The 17293-nt window shown below is 39.5% G+C and overlaps 1 protein-coding gene across 2 annotated transcripts in view; it reads left to right on the top strand.

The window, feature by feature from the left end:
- SPOCK1 (sparc/osteonectin, cwcv and kazal-like domains proteoglycan (testican) 1) overlaps positions 1-17293 on the top strand; it is a 301385-nt gene that overhangs the window by 162247 nt on the left and 121845 nt on the right. For both annotated transcript variants that reach the window (XM_014948206.1, XM_014948205.1), the window contains one exon: positions 10665-10779. In XM_014948206.1, the coding sequence (XP_014803692.1) occupies positions 10665-10779 (115 nt within the window). The remainder of the gene's footprint in view (positions 1-10664; positions 10780-17293) is intronic.

Genomic DNA, 17293 nt, shown 5'->3' with positions numbered 1-17293 from the left:
TCCAAGAGTCCCCAGGTTTCTAGACAGGTAAGTAATTACTGTTCCCATTTTAAATACTGAAAAAGGCAGGGAGGCATAGAGTGATGAACTTGTTTATCCAAAGTCACAAAGAAGGCAATGATGGAACAAGAAAACAACATAAGGGTGTCTGTCCTTCTTGCCCCATTGATCAGGACAGACACTGCCCACATGCTAAGATGCTAAAAACAAGTGTAAAGTTGGTAGTTCTTCCCTGTAAATTTTTAAGGAATTCTATCCATATTGTACCTTATTAATTAAGCATAAAAAGAAGCTCCTAGATTTCATACTCAGTTGATAATGTTTTGAGCCAAATTCTGCTCCCTTTCTCCTAGCAAATAAGCAAAGGAACTTAATAGAAAAAGTAGAGGTTTTCCCATTTCCAGGGCTGAATGTCTTATCTCATTTAACATTTAAATACGAGTGTGTAGAGATATGCAGGGTGCCTGGCTGGGAATTGCTGTAACTGTAACAACATTGACATTCAATCTGTCGACAAATAGAGCAAACTCGTCAGCCTTTCAGAGCATTCATATCCAGAATTTCCATTGCTTGCCTGGCTCTCTACAATGCTATGTTAGAAAAGAATTGTAATTACGCATACTGAAATACTGAGTCCTAAAACCAGCAGTTTGATCCTCCTTTTTTACTGTTTGCTGGTGGAATCCGTAATAAGAGTAACGCATGTTTGCTTTTGTGTTGCCTCTAAATATAAACATTAAAACCCACATTATTCATGTTTTCAAATGAGATTTAATGACATAAAATGTCTAATGGAGAATGATAAAATTTGATTGGTAAGAGATTTTTCTCTATGAAAAATACAGAGGGGTTCTATATCCACTTATATTTGTTTCAGTTTTGATTTTATTCTACTCATAGTTCACAGTATTACACTTAATTATAGTTCTTAATCAAAAAGTTGGAAAAGGGTTCAGTTTCTCACAAGCCAGCTGTCTGATTAAATCACAGTAATTTTTTCCCATTATATTATTGCTTCACTTGAAGTATAAATTACAACAGCCTCAGAAGTATTGCAGAAGTGTTTCATGACATATGATGCAACCTCTCTCCAAGAAAATAAAAATATGTGTTTGTATTCATCTGAAATGGGAAAGGCATATCTTTAATTATGCATGAATAATTTAAAATATTGTTTACTGAACAAGGTATAACCTGTTTTGTTTTCATTGGTCTTGGAGTAAAATAATTTGTATTAAATGCAGTCCCACTAAATAAATGATAATTCACTCCAGTGCAATAGAAAGCCGAAATGGTCTAGGTCAGTTCGCAGGAAAAATTATATTTTTCATTTCAAAATTACCAGAGTATTGTCAAGTCTAAGCATTGAGAAATCTCAAAGCTATGTTAAATATAATTTCTTTTTTCTTTAATAATGATTTGAAGTCTTTTTATTGCTTTGATTTTTTTAGAATCTTTGCAGTTTATGTTTTCAGTATATCCCCAGCAGCAATGAGAACAAGATCTTACTGGCTTTTCAAAAGAAAACCAAAATTTCTTCTGTTCTGAAGATCTAAGGGAATCAGCCAGTATTGCAGGACCCAAGTTCAATAACGGATAGAGAAATTGCAATCTCAGCTTCTTACAAAAATCAAATCTGACTACAATCATTTCACAGGATGTTATCAGCTCCTCAGTTCTACCAGTGTGGAGATCCAAGTGCTTTCTCTCTCTTTTCCTCACACCCATTTGCTAGAAAATTGAGCTTGAAAGTCTGAGGGAGCATATTTCCTTCCCGAGGAAGTTTGGCTGGGCTTGGGGCACCCAAGGGGCAGGGGGTGGAATCAGTAATAGGTCTTCTGCAGCAAGAGCCGCAACTGTGGTGGCAGAGCCCTGACAAGCTGGTGGGATGGAGATCATCTGGAGTGAGCAGCAGGATGCCTGGGGTTAGAGACGCTTGACTGTGTTGTTGCAGGGTACCTTTGAAAAGCAAGCGGAGAGCTGATGCTGACCCAAGGAAACAGTTGTGGTTTTAGCTCAGCTCCTGTGCCGAGCATCTGTTCAGACAGACACTGCAGAACTGCAAGGCACCTCCCTGCAAGGCACAACCAGAGGTTTCTTCATTTTCTCATGTTCCACTAACTAAAGATTAGAGCGATCTTTTGAAGCTCTACTTCCATCCCAGGGAGCTTAAAGCTGGATCACCCCGGGGGTTTTGGGGACTCTAAGACAGAAACTGTAGAGCTGCTGTCATTAAACATATGCCAAAGCCCTATGAATCCCAGAGAATGGGGTTATTTTTGTACCCTCAATACTTTCTGCAATTAATAATTGAACAGAACATCTGACCAATGTCCTGTCTGTGGGATTTTTAGGTCTGTTTTGCCTTCAGCTCATCGGGATATGCAGAAACACACCCTCGGGTATGACACACAGAGGCACAGATTATCACATAGTGGAAGTGCTTGGAATTTAGAGAAGCAGGATGGCACTGATGCCAGATCCCACGGTACTGAACCGCTGCCAGAGCCCTGCGCTGGCACTGGGTGGACATTTCCCTTGCAGGCAGGAGAATTGTTTGTGCAAAGAGCACCCAGTGCTAGCTGGAAAACAAAGTGGGGACATGGATGTGTTTGACAGCTTTTTTTCCAGCATAGGGAAGTATTTGAGATACATTTGCAGTATATTGAGATAGAAATTATAACAATTTATTGTCAGAAATCAAACCAGGAGCTTCTCTTTTATCACTCTTCAGAAAATCAACTCTAAACTTATATGTGTCTCTTTAGTAGTTGCTTGCCAAATACCTGCATTGTGGGTGGTGACTGACTATCACATCTACCAATGGAAGCATATTTCCTAACTTACAGTCCTATCTTTTTTTTTCGCTTTCTTCACTTATTTTCACTGCATCAGTTTTCTGTATATTTGTCAAGGAAATTCATTTAAATACTTGGGTTCTTTTCCTTTGCTTTGGAAAGGAAATCTGTAGAGTCCTTTGAAGCGTCTTTTGCCTTGGATGGCCGTCAGCAGTGTCAAAAGCAATTATGTCAGTAATAAGAAAAGATTTTTGAAAGTTCTTATAAAAATTAAAATAGATGTTTCTGTGCACTATACCAACATCGTCAGCCCCTCAAATGTTAGGGTGCTACAAAACAAAACTATACCAAAATGCTATGCAGTGATGCAATAACTGCTGACAGTTTGAGATGTTACTTTTTAACTGCCTTGAGAAATTCCATTTACTGAAAATAATTCACATACATGTTTGAAACATTCAGGCCTATGGTAATTAATTTTCAGCTGAATTGATTTCTGTATGGAAATTGCTCTGAGTAATTATGCAGAGAAGGGAGCATGTGAGAAAGAGAGACTTAAATATCTGAGCTTGTTAATCGAAGACATGTTCTCCCCTAGACTTGGGGGAGGGCTAACACCAATTTTCTCCCTAATGAAGCAGAATGATTTATGCCAAGATTTGCAGAAGCAGAATAAAAAGCATTAGTAATTATTTGCAATTGATATTGGGGGTGGGGGGGTTGTAATCTGTTATTTATTAATATTTTTTAAACCGGAATTATCAATACCAGCTCTGAGAAGAAATATTACACTGAGCCCCAATAAACAACATAGTCTTAGCCACTTACCAACCTGTAAAATAAGAAAATCTCGGGAAATGGTATAGGCAGAAACCTTCGAATAGCTCTAAAAGCCTAGAAGTGCATCCCGGGCTTACTTGGGTGTTTGTTCACACAGGGCGATGGGTAAGTCCTGTTGCACTTGGGTTAAGCTCCCCTGACAGGCTAAACTAAGCACATGGATTGGTTGTAGTTTACCTCTGGAGCATTGAAAACTACCATGTCTTCACAGAAAAGCAGAGTGATGTTTATTTGAGTGCTCTTTAAGTCAATATGCATAACCATGTTCACATTAAGTAAAAACAAAAATAGATTTATCATCTACTTTGAGTAGAAGCTCTAATTCTGGGGGGAAGCCTACGGTTTACTTTGGATAACTGAAATCTTAAAACCAAAACTGTTTTCAGCCATCATGTCTTAGCCGTCTTGTGTTGAAAACATGCCTCATTCCTAGCAAAAATCTATGGCAAAGTATGTAGAGATTTTCATTAATACTTATTTAAGCTAGCTGCATGGCTAGCTTTGCAATGCAATGGTTTTCATGGAAGTATATAGTAAAATTCCTCCAAGTCACTGCTTGGCTGCTTGAATCACACTTTCTCTTTGGCTGTCACTGTGCTGTAAGTGGGGACAAGATGCTGATTTGAAACATTGCCTCTTAGATCTGAAGTTTGACGTGAGCTGCCAATTGAGCTTTGCACAGAGTGGGGAGTCACCCTTCCACCCAGCCCAGCCCATGGTTGCAGCTCTCTAACTCCTGTGCCCTCACTGCTGCCTTCCATGACCAGGAGCTGTGCTTTCCTTCTGGCGCTGGCTCCTGGAGTGTTGCTGGAATCAAGTAATACATAAGAATATTGAAATGCACACCTATAATGTCATGCATCATTTAATTGAGAGACTTTGTTTTATTATCAATCTTTTTTGGTCTTAAAATATTCACTAGGAGCTCTGTGTCGCAGACAGCAGGTCTCTTTTTCCAGTTCATCATACCTTTCTCAACAGATGTTCTTCTTTTTTCATATAGTCAGAACAGTTCCAAGGGGATTGCATAAAAGCAACGGCTCTTGACATTTCATTATGCAGAAGTATTTTTGTCATTGAGTGATCATAGTACTTATTGTCAGGCAATTTTGAAAACAAAAAACCCAATATTTACATAATGCCATTTCTTTTTGATTGTGTAGTTTGTTTCAGCTCCACTAAACAGCTATGAGTTTGAAATTACTCTCTTCCCCCAAACAAATGGTCATAAAAACAAAATCAAGCTCATAAATCTTGCTGTGAACTAGTTGTACAGTTTCTGCAGGATTACACATCCATTGCTGCAAGACATTGAAAGTATTTATTTGTTATCACCCTTTTAAAGTCAAATGTGTGAAAAATAAATTTACTGTGTTGTGATTAACACAATGACCCACAGCTGCAGCATATAGAGCTACAGGTTTGTGGAGCAACTTCTCCCTCTACTGCCATTGTCTGAACTAAGGAGTTTCCTCCAAGTCGTAAGTCTTCTTTTATAGTGGTAATAAATAAAACCACGAAATGTAATAGAAAAGTATCTCAAACACTGTTGTTAGGTCTTTGTCCAACACTGAATTATATTGCAAACTCGCAGCCTGTGGTGAATGGTGCAGGGAGGGGGAGGAAAGTATATACAGTTCATAAGCAAACATTCTCTGGTTGGCTTTGTGGAGCTGGGAGGGAAAGGGATTTGGGATGCAATTGGTGTTTGTAATCCTGTTGGTATTGGAAAGAGATGCCAACAAACTGCTAGGAGGTTGTTAACAGTCTGATGAAATCCCTGGTGTTTCTTGTTTACCAATTATTCTGGTATCTCTGTGAGGTGACCACAGAAGATTTATAGTTTTAATAGAGAACTTAGGTTGCTGTGCATAATAAAAGCTAGAAAAAAAGTCCTTTGTCTCTTAACAACAGGAATTCTGATCCCGTACTTGCATTTTGTGTAAATGGGCCTGGTATAGGTTTCGGGTCACTGCATCTAAATGAAAGCCTTTTCCCTTTGCAGTACAATCTGCAGAACCTATAGAGCTAGCAGACCAAGAGTCTACAATTTTCCTGCAAAAATGTTGTGGCCAATGAAGCAGAAGCTTTAGCCCATCTAAATACTTCCTCACTTTTGCTGTGCCAGACAGGAAGAGACTTCAGAGCCCAGGTAGCAGGATAGCTGGCCAGAAAACAAATGTCAGTGGCAGAAGCATCTAGGTGTTAAGTGAGGAAGAGTAAGACTTTTGAGCCAAGATAAAAAGACAGAAATCCTAAATTTTTCTAGGGTGAAAATGTTTATACAGAGAGAAGTGCGTTACTGTATTTCCCAGTATTTCAGCCAGCTGTCTTCTGGGATGGATGCTTCCCTTGGAGACCAAGTGTGCAGGGATTTAATAATGTGGGAAAAGCTGGACAATGGGACAGGAAACTATGAAGCCTGGATTCACCAAAAGATGGGCACAGTGACTGGAGTGGGTTTTCATCAAAGAATTTGTGTTCATGTGAAACCGTTAATTCCAATATTGACTGGACACAGATGCCCTCCAAAAGTTTTGGACCAGTCCTCAGCCACTGCCAGGTCAGATTAACGGTATTGATTTCACCTTCTGTCTCAGTCTAAAGAAGAAGTGGAAAAATATTCATTTATTAATGCCAGGCTTAAGGTATTTTTGTTATTACTGTGCAGACAGACCTGAGTAACTGTGCAGACTCTTTGACATAGAAAAAGGATGGCTGTAGTTTTCCTTTCAAGCTGATAAAAGAACATCTTTATAATTAAAAACTTAGGTGGTTTTTTTTTTCTCACTCCTCTTTCCACTTTCATTTATTTATTTGTACTTTTGGTTCTTCATTTTCAAAGATTTCGTACTCATTGCTTTAGGACAAAAAGAACTGTGATGACAAATATGGTTGTTATTTTTCATCTTATTCCCAAGGGTCTTTTCTTCTGCAGATGATGAGCATCTGCTCCTAGTCATGTAGAAATCTGATTAACAAAGCATGATCTTTGATTAGCATATTTCAGAAATTGTTTCTTATTATGATCTCTCCTTAGGGCTTGTGTTGCTTAGCAGTAGAACAACCTTCCAAACTTATTTAACATGTTGAGGAACTTTGAAGACGTATAAATACCTATTTTGACCTTTTATGTTCATATGGATCATGCATTCTGCATTAAGTGGTAAAAAGTCTTGAGAAATAATCATCCACGTTATGGGGTTTTTTGCTGTCTTCTGACAAAGTCTGTGGTTTTGCTTGTATTTAATAAGCTTCCTTCTACTGTTTTGAACTGTATATAAGGGCTGTTCGCAATGAATAAGAAATTATGGTTCTCTAGTGTGTTCCATTTAAGGAACTTCATGAGCTTTTCCACCATGAATGAAATAACTCATCCAACACACAGGTGGGGAAAAGCTTTTTTATTATTGCCAACATTATTATTATTTTCAGATTTTAAAAGCAAGACACTGAGAGAGAAGTTGAGGCCTGATTTAAAAGCAAATAGTGACTGGGATTTCTAACATCTTTTCCCTATTCCTTTGCATCAAACTGAGGACCCTTCAACAATATTTTTCTTTTCTTTAATTGCAAAATATTCAAAAGTTGTGTTTCTTTTAACAATAATGCATTGTGTGATGCTGTTTCAGAATATACGTACTTCAGAAGTGCATGTATTTTTAGTGGCTTAGAAGACCTAAGGAGCATCCTAAAGTGGATATAATTCTCCAAATACAGTAAATTTTACTATGAAAAAATGCTAAGTATTAAAACTCTGAATGATGTCACATAGATCATGTGGGCCTAAATCTTGCTTCTCTTATTTGTGCCAAATTAGTATTGATTTTCAAAGCTAAACCCACAACCCCACTTACACAGGCTCTGGCCGACAGAACACTATGAGCACCGGGCTGGAGAGTGCTCTCCAGCAATCCAACAACGTTGGCAGATATTAGCCCTGGGCTCCTAGCCAATTTGCACAATGGTTTCTGTTGATGCAGCATTTTGCATCAAGGATGGGTCACCAGCAAAAGCAGACAACATGCTTGTGCTCGAATAAAAGAGCAAGGCCAGCTGCAAGCCAGCAAAAGTTCTGGTCATTAAATTTTTTTTTCGTATGGATACGATGCCTGAATTCTGTCAGGTCACTGAACCTATATTCTGGTGACCCTTCACGCTCCAAGTGGCACTTACCCATTGAAGGCTTTACAGAAGAGGGGATCTCACTCTGGTTTGCAGTTTAAGAATGTCTAGGTAGATGGATAGGGAAGGAAATCGTGGCTTGCCATTTCAATCCCTGCCTCAGTCTTTAACTCAGTCGCCAGTGAGAGCGAAGTGAGAGCATTAAGAATGCCCATCACACAAGCTGTCTTCTGGGAATGTAAAGAGCAGGGACTGGGCTACTTCTTATCTGCCTGTTGATCTGACTTAGAAAATACACCAAAAGGTGACAGCAAAACAACCCTGAAGAGCCTTTTCAGCCTTTGGTCTCCCCAGTGGGATGGACCTTGGCCCCTCAAACACTGCCCATGTTTTTTCCTAATGGCAGCTCACTGCATGTGGCTGCCTTGTTGTTTATGGTGCAGGAAACAGATGGTCTTTTCTCCTTCCTTGCTCACTTCACCTTTTCTATCAGTTTTAATGGCTTTAAAAGAAAAAGCTTTTAACACTTCTGTTTTATTTTTATGATTTCCCATGTCTTGCACCAAAGGCATTCCACTAAATACATATGCACTAGTGATGCTCAATTGCCCATCACAAATGTGTAATGGGTGTTAATGTGGTACGAGCTTGTCGCTACGGCTGTTTTAACCGACACAGAACAGCTGCAGCACTTCAGCACTGCAGGAAAACAGAATTCTCTGCTTCTTGGAAATACATTTATAAAGAAATTTGGTACACAGTAAACTGAAACTCCTTGTACTTCAAATCGTATCCTTTAAAAGTTTATCTGATTGTTCAGTAACAGTGGGAAACTCAGTTATCATAATGTGCAATAAGAGCTTTATACAGTCCCAAAAATGAAATTAAGAGTTGGCCATTTCCAAGAGCATCTCATTATCTGGGGAGGGAGTGGAGAGGTAAGATGGAATTTGAGGATGCATTGAAGAGGAACAGAAAGTCAAATCCATGGCAAAATATTGTCCCAAAAAATCTTATCTAAAAATCACTTCTTAAAGATGCGGTTTCTCTGTATGGCTGTGGTGTCCCTTCTGAAGTATTCACATAACCGTTTTTTGAATATTTGTAATTCATCCAGGCAGATATGTCTTATTGCTGATCTTCAGAAGCATCCTTTTGTGAGAGAATGAATTTAGATAGATAGCCTTTCAAATGGGACTTGATTGCACAAAAGTGTTTGTAAGAGATTTTCCCAGGTGGGATCAGTGCTCTAATCGGAGCGTATCCTGCACAGCACTGTATTGCTTCTCTTTTTTTATTTCAAGGATTACCAAATCACTACTCATTTAAGGAAGCAGCCTATAGAAGCTTGGCAGGGGCAGGCAGGCAGGCTTGCACACTGCAGGACAACAAATATGGTCTGTTGAGCTTCTGTAGGGAGCAGGAGGTTGCTCCAGCGCCTGCTCCGGTGCCCAATGCAGCAGCATCTTCTTGCCTCTGTGAAGGAGCAGCTCCTGCCTCCACTGAGATCAGACCCTCTTGTTCGCTTTGGGTGCTAAACAGCATCATCCCAAACCAAATCCTAATTTTAGCACATCAGGCCTCTGATACGTGATTAATATCTTCATTTATTTGAGGGGAGGAGAAAGGCATGTGCAGTGTATGTGCAGTTCTAGCAAAAGCTAGTGTAATATCCCATGTGCTAATTTCTTTATTTAGTGTTAGGAGACAGTTTTATAGAGAGAGAAAAGAATGAAGGGCTTCCTGAGACTCTCCTTGTGCCTTTCTCAGTCTTTTTGTTGCATCTGGGAAAAACAGTTCATCACAAGCTAAATGGGCATCTTTGCAGGAGCCTCCGGTTAGAATATTGGCACTGTGTCGCTGTGCTGGTCCAGTCTCTGAGTACTCTTGTCACATAAGCAGGGTGTGTGTGTGTGTGCATGTGCACATCTGTGTTAATCTTGAGGGTTAATCCTTTCCAGTGCAGGATTGCATGTCACTTTTGTGCACTTTCCAGACTCTTGACTAGTTGCAGTACATCAAATATCCATCACATTAACAGGAGAGACATTCCCTTTACTGCTCCCATGTCCTCTTCTCTGGCAACTTAAGAATTGTGGAGAGAAAGACTGCTCACTGAATATTCACCCTGAGGCTGACTGAAGATATCTTTCTCAGCAACATATACCTGTCTGTCCCCAGATCCTGTTAGGCTCCTGTTTGGCTGTTGGAGAAAAGGACAAAGCAGCCTCAGCAACATATACCTGTCTGTCCCCAGATTCTGTTAGGCTCCTGTTAGGGAAAAGGACAAAGCAGTAGTGATTGCTCCTCAGGGAACCAAAGTCATAAACCAAAGTGGGGATGCTACCACCAAGAGGGGTAGCATTAAATAGTGTCAGAAGGAGAATAAAGAGTGTGAGAACTGACTTTAGAGGAAGAACTTCAGCTGGGGAACATCAGCAGGGACAACAGCTTGGGCATATTTGCTCTGAGATAACAACACATCATGCTCTCTAATCCCACTTCCGACAGCACTGCTACTCATGGAGATTGTTGTAAAGAAGCCCAGGATTATTTTATTGTTATCACTGCTATTCTACTTAAGCATTTTAAGTACAGGAGAGGCTTATCTGTAAAAATTAAAAATAATTTCTACAAAATAATACACCTGTTTTAGAGTATCTGTGAAATTAAATTTATTAGCACTATGCAGAATCTTTAAGCTCTTCGCCTATCTTTCTACTTATACATCTCTATTTAGCATGCAGCCTGAAAACACCAGTACATGCTATAAAGTGGCAAAGTATTTATTCACTCATATGTGGGGTTGTTCATTCTAACCGTTTGTCATCTGTAAACCAAGAGATAACTTTATATGCATTTCTCACTTTTTTTTTTTACTATGTCTGGTTTTTTTTATAGCCCTTGATCCATCCAAAGATCCGTGTTTGAAGGTGAAGTGCAGCCCACATAAAGTGTGTGTCACTCATGACTATGAAACTGCTATTTGTGTAAGCCGCAAGCAGCTGGTACACAGGTAAGGACACTTCATGTTGTCTGAGCGTTTTGTGCTTTCATGGCCATCCAGTATGATGAGAAGAAGTAAAATGAGAAAGCTCCAAAAGGAACATTAAAACCCATAATTTTAAAATATAGATATATCAAACCTCTGCTTAAATTTGGTAATGGACTGAAAATGTTGGTAGAACTTTTTAAATCATCTCTCCTGGGAGTGATATAATTACAGAAAGCTCCAGGTCTGATTGTTGAATGACTGAATTAAGAGCAAGTGAAATAGCTAAGATGTTAAAAACTTTGGCTGAGATCTTCAAATAAGCTTCAGAACTTCACTGAGAGAAGCTATTCATAAACAAAGAAAAGCCTGCTGGATATAGGTTGCAGTATGCTATGAACAATCAAGAATGAAGAAATTTATAAACAAATTTAGAGAAAATAAACTAACATTGCCCTATTTTGGATGCAGAACAAGTAGAACCAGTAAGGAAACTGGTCTTGAGTAACTCCAGAATCTCTCTTAGTCGAGACTAAGAATAAAATTGAAGAATTAAACCCCTCCATTTGCCAACAGATGTTGAATAAAACCTGTATAGCTGTAATGGGTAATGCTGAGTGGCTGTACTTTAAGAAAAATATGTTGTCTTGCTTTCATTATGTGTGACTGATAAATCTGGGAACTGGTCTTCAGTTTTTTTTCCCTACTTAGTAGAGATGCAAAAATTTGCTTGTAAGAACTCAGGTCCCTAAGTGTCATTGTCAGCTGAGATTTGAGTTCCACAACTGTTTAAGCCAAACTAAATTCAGGATGATCTGATTCCCATGTACCAGTACTACATCTCATCATTTCTCACGGCTACCTGGCTGAGGAAGCTAATCCAGTAAAAAAAAACTACTTTGATTTATAATACAAAGTAAAAGGTATAATGTGCGTGAGGCGGTATGTTTAACCTTTGGTTTTCAATATGGAATGAAGCCTGGAAGGAAGTTAGGAGTGCGACTATGTGCAGTGCTTACATTCTAATGACATTTTTGGCATTATGTACCTTACATTTTCTGGTTAGGATGGATCTAAAGCACTTGCATTACATACTAGTTCTTATGATATATAGACATAGATGTTGAGCCAAATGCTTTCTGAGCCATTTCCAGTATTTAATGTCCCAAAAGCGGTCAAAATGGTACAGAGTAATGGTATAAAGGAGGAGCTGAATATCCCTTTTTTCCAGAAACCAGGCAGTGTTTCATGTGATCTCTCTATGATTCCTCCACTGCCTGCAGCTATTTCAGCTAACCTTTGAGTAGCACTGTGACTATGGAGATGAATAGAAAAGTATTGAAAACTTACTTTGAAAATTCTCCAAACAATTTCCAGCAAGTTTTTTAATGCTGAAAGAGCTACTGCTGATGTGTGATAGTGGCACATATGTCCCCAAAGTGGTTTTATTCTCAAAATATCTGGCTATCCTTACCTCAGAGGGTAGATGTGTCAGTAAGGAAAGTAACTAGGCCAAATTCTCTGGTGTTTTGAATCAGTGGAGTCACACCACTAAAGATTTTCATCTTTCGTTCTACAACATTCTGTTCTTTTTTGCGTGCCTGACCTGAATACCACTGTACATCCGTCTCCAGCCCTATTTAAGGCTGTGTTAATCAGGAGTAAATGCATTACAAAAGGTGGAGTTGCACCCATTTAAAACCAATGAAAGCCTGAATACATTAGTGTGGGGGCATGTATGGTAGGAACCACGGCATAACTCAGCACCATGGCAATTGCGCTGCGCATCCGCAGTGCTTTGGGGTGTGCTCAGAAGGATTTTCCATTTCATGCATCATTATCAACTTGCTCTGGTGGCTTTACAAAGCACGTAGGCTCAGCAAAAAGTAATCAGGAGAGCAACATCTTGCATTATTGCTGAGGTTTCCAGGCAGAGCTATGCTGATTTGTGTCACCTGGTTAACTGGCCGGCCTAAGAGCTGCAGCACAAGGAAACTCTATTTTTCCAAACATAGTGTAGCTGACTTGGAAATCACCAGTGACAATGCAGTGCCATTGCTGTTTCATTTCCTTTGTGCTGGAATGTGCACTTTTTAAACCACTGCAGGAATGCAATAACAGAGTATAGAATTGAGTTAAATGAAAAATTGTTATTTTACATTTACTCAGACCCTGATTCTGTGATGGCTAACTCATCCTGTAAGGCTTCCGGGCAGAGCAAGCCTCGTGCCTTTAGAGTAAGACTCACATCTGGCAGCACAGCTGTCACATATTGCACAGTGCTGTGGCTTCCATCCTGCCCCTGGTGGATCTGCTGGATGTGGGATCCCCCAACCCAGCTGGCCAGACACGTGGGGTGGGTGTGTGGGAGAGCAGCTCACGGTGCCAGTGGGTTTGCTGGTGGGCTACTTCAGGGTGCCAAAGGAGCCTGCCAGAAGTCCCATACCCCAGGGGCAGCCTGGCCCCTCCTGTGCAGCCTCCTCCTTCCCTGTCCCTCCTTCCCTCCCCTCCACAGTCACCTGGTGACAAACCCTGGGTCTCGAAGATAAGGGAGAAGATGTCCAAGAGGAGTTTCAGACAGATAATAGCATTTTGTCAGCACATCCTCTAAGGCGTTTACAATACAAATTGAACAGGGCATTAAAAGAAAAGGCAAGACTGAGCAGTGATTAAAGAGTGTGTAAAAGATAAATTTGAAGATACCATCTTATATGCTTAATAGCCCTTGGACTAATGATAGAGCCCTATGAAATCTTTTGTATGGATTAAAAGCCCCTTTCAATTTGGACATGATCTATGAGGAAGACTCTTCATTAGTTCAGTTTTGCATGAAACGCAGTATTTAATACCTCTCAAAGATTTCTCATACATTTGCAATCCTGTTAAAACTTCATGCCATTTGTCTCTGCTGGTGTTAGTGCAGTTGATGGGAAGGAAAGATGTCACTCTTGGGCTTTTTTGAAAAGAACAGAATGAGAAAACGGGATTGATGAAAAAATTATGGGCATATTAACATGTCCAGAGTTTGCAGCTTTGTTCAGTCCATTTAACGTGCAATCACCAATTAGTTCATCACTGCGGTGTATGTCGCTCACAAAGGTAATCAAGCAATGTCTCTGCTTCTCTGCTGGGATTTAGAAATCCAGATATTTACTCAGTATTTCTTCAGTGCTTTTGAGGCTACTGCTGCTGACAAAAGAGGCCACTACTGAGTTCCTCACAGATTTTTTTTTTTTTTAAGATCTGGACAAGTTCCCAGATAAAACATCTGTTCTTCTAAATTACGCATCAAAGGCTTGGTCTGACTAACGTGGCAATGTTGGCAACTCAACGAGCAGACAGAGCTCCCTCTCTTCCTTTACAAATCCTGCGGTTGATACACCATTCCTGGTTAGGAAGGACCCTGTTGAGAACAAGTCCCCATATGTGAGACTCAGCATTTTCGTACCGCTGCTGTTCTGTGTGCTGTTTGTGTGCTTCAAATTCTATCCAAAAGGCAATTCACAAATGAAGGAAATTAATAATTGTAAGAATGTCAGTGACCCACCTGCTTTCAAGAACTGCTGGGGAGCATTACAGAAAAATCTTTGACCACAGCAAATGCACTTACAGGGATTTACTGAAAAGTTGTGCACATAAGCAAGGATTTTAACCGGCACTATTCCTCAATGTTTATGTATTAGATAAACAGTTACCTTTTAAAATGTACTAAATGTAGGGCATACAACCCCTAACCCTGTTGCTTTGGTGTTCTCTCTGACTCGTGCTCATCTGTGTTTTCCCTTGCTCTGCTCCTGGATGCTAATGAGGGTTGGCACAACACCAAGCCCTCCCTCAGGGGCAAGATCATCCCGTGCTGAAAACCTGACTCCCACCTTCTCGGTGGCCTGACCGATGGGAGGGAGGGCTTGTTCCTGAGCTCGTGGCCTTTAACTCCACGTGATTTATGTGGCAATGTTTATCAAAGCCTTAATACATGAGCAATCTATATGAGGTGTTGTAACAGAATCAAACCTGGGAGATGATTAATTATCTTTGGATCTGCTAATAACATCAGTTTGTTCCCCAATTAGCCTTGCTGTGTTCATAGTTTTTTTTTCTATTCTCTTGTTCATTTTCATGCTGATTCAGAAAAGAATTGTTGTTCATTTGTGTATTAAGTACAATTCAGGGAAGAAACCATATCCCAAAAGGAACTTTCCATTGCTCAGCTTCCTGGTGGTATATTTATCGGTGTTAATTATATGTGTTTTACTTGTATGTACTTTCTCAAAAGGGGTACCATGAGCAGCAAGATGGAAGAACCCAGACAATATTAGGGCAAGTGCCACTATCTAACTTCTCTGCAAACTCCTATTCATCTTTCAGTTTGTGCTTAAATGAAGAGGGACGGGATGTGCCTCCCTAACAGGCTGAATTCTCCCCCATTTCATTGAAATCTCGATGCTTTTTTGTAAGCTGGCAGATGCAAGACAGGCAAAATTATGCAGAAAATTTGGAAAATCTGCTGTAGAAATGCTGTTCTTTCAATTATTATTTAATCTTAGCTGAGGAAAAATGTGGTTATTTTCCGTGGTGCTGCAGTAGAGCACAGTCCGTTCATCCATCGTGGGTAGGCAGCTTGCCAAAATGCGTGTTCTGGGACACTGTGGCCTTCCTGGAGTAACAGGACTCCATAATTTTAACGGTGAGATGTGGGACTCCACTCAATAATTTAGGATAATACAGCTCTATAATAAAATCGTTATGAAGATTAAATTGTTAATGTATGCAGAAAACATAAATATCAAAGTTATTTTTCTCATCCCCAGAGTTTTTTGTAAGTTCTGGGATGAATTCGCTGTTATGAGTTAAGCTTTACTGAAGATTTGTCTATGGGCACCAAATGAATTCTTTTGTTGATTAACATTTTCAGAGTTAAGGGAAGAAGACTGCCCAGTTCAGAGCAAAAAGAAAATCTTTTAACCATTGTTTTAGATGGAAAAATAAAGCCATTTCAAATTTGTTGGATTTTTTTTTCCAAGTAACAAAACAACAATATTTATGTCTCGGCAAACTGTTTTGGTGTCACTAAGTCTAATTTTCTCTAAAAAAAAAGCATGTTTTCATGCAAAACACTTTATCCACCCCTAAAGCTGAGCATTGATTTCTCTAATCTACTGGCATAGATTTTTGCTTCAGAAGAGTGTTGAAATATTTGATTAAACACACACTCACAGAAAACAACTGATTGCATTAGGTTTTTTTCAAACAAATACATTATACTGGGGAAATTGCCAAAATTTAGGCTTGCTATTCCAAAGGGTACCTCTGACAGAATCTGGGAGAATTATTTTAATGCTCTATGAATTAAAGTTTTAGACATGAGCAGGATGGAGTAAATGGCTTTTTTTTTTTTGTAATTTGTAAACTTTAGTGCATTACTCTGTAAAGACAATTATTCTTCCTAATATCTAATCACTCATGGTACATTGCACAGTTTAACTGTAGCTCATGCTGTTTGTCCAGAAAAATAAATGAGAATCCAGGAAAATCAAAGAGAGTGGGGCCTTTGAGGTCACAGCCAAGTACATCACATAATGTGATGTGCAAGTGGTGTGTGCAAGTGATGCGTGCAAGTCTTTAGAGAAAACTTGAAAGCTTTTAAAAGTATTTCATCTCTGGACTGTCTGACAGCAAAGACATGCCTCTTCTGCAGTGCAAACACTTTGGGTTTTGCAGCAGACAAGTAATAGACACATGGAAATCAGGAATGTTTGTTTCTCTTATGCGAGCTAAGTTGCCTTTTAATAAGACAGAGAGCGCAGGGTGTGATGGGCCATCAATCTACAAGTGCTTGAAGGGACCACTGAATATTAAGAGAGAACAGTGTAAGCGTCTGGCACTCTCCTTTATTCCCCATTGCAGTTATTTTTAAAATTTTGATTATGAAAATTACGGTCTAAGCATGAACTCCCAAAGGTCAATAGCTTTTCCTCCAAGACAGTCTCAATCTTTAACAGCCCAGGATTTAGTCCAAGGATGCTTAAATATTGGAGCAGCACTCACGGGTTTTATAATCAGGTATTACTCTGCTGAACAGGATAATCTGTAAACTGTAGGTTTCATTCTCCAAGACGTTCCATTTCTCAGTTTCAACTCTGCCTAAGGTAAATTGCTTTTAACTAAAGAGACCATAGGGAGAGTCTGTGGAGGGACTGGTGTTCATCAGTCAAGATGATATGAGCTGGTTCTGTTCTGAATCATGGGAGTGACCTACTTGCTGCCGGGAGCTTCTGTACAAAAATTCTCTGGCTTATGATTTCCTGGAGGAAGCTGGCTATGCTATCTCCCCTCAATAGACAAGATTTTGTTATCCTTTAGGCTTTTTTCTTCTTTTTTTTTAGCTCTAGATATGCTGTTGTGTTCAATGTATTTCAAAACTCAGAAGTAAAAAACCTCTGAACATTAGCCAACATGTAGAAGAAAACATCCACTTTACTTGTCTTTAAGTAGGGCCATTGTCTTTAAAGCTGAAGTCAAATATGGTTCCTTACTC

Source organism: Calidris pugnax, unplaced genomic scaffold (genome assembly GCF_001431845.1).
Source record: "Calidris pugnax isolate Ruff unplaced genomic scaffold, ASM143184v1 scaffold27, whole genome shotgun sequence".
NCBI lineage: Eukaryota > Metazoa > Chordata > Aves > Charadriiformes > Scolopacidae > Calidris > Calidris pugnax.
Note: the sequence above shows the minus strand (reverse complement) of the source record. Positions and strands in the feature narration are given on the sequence as shown.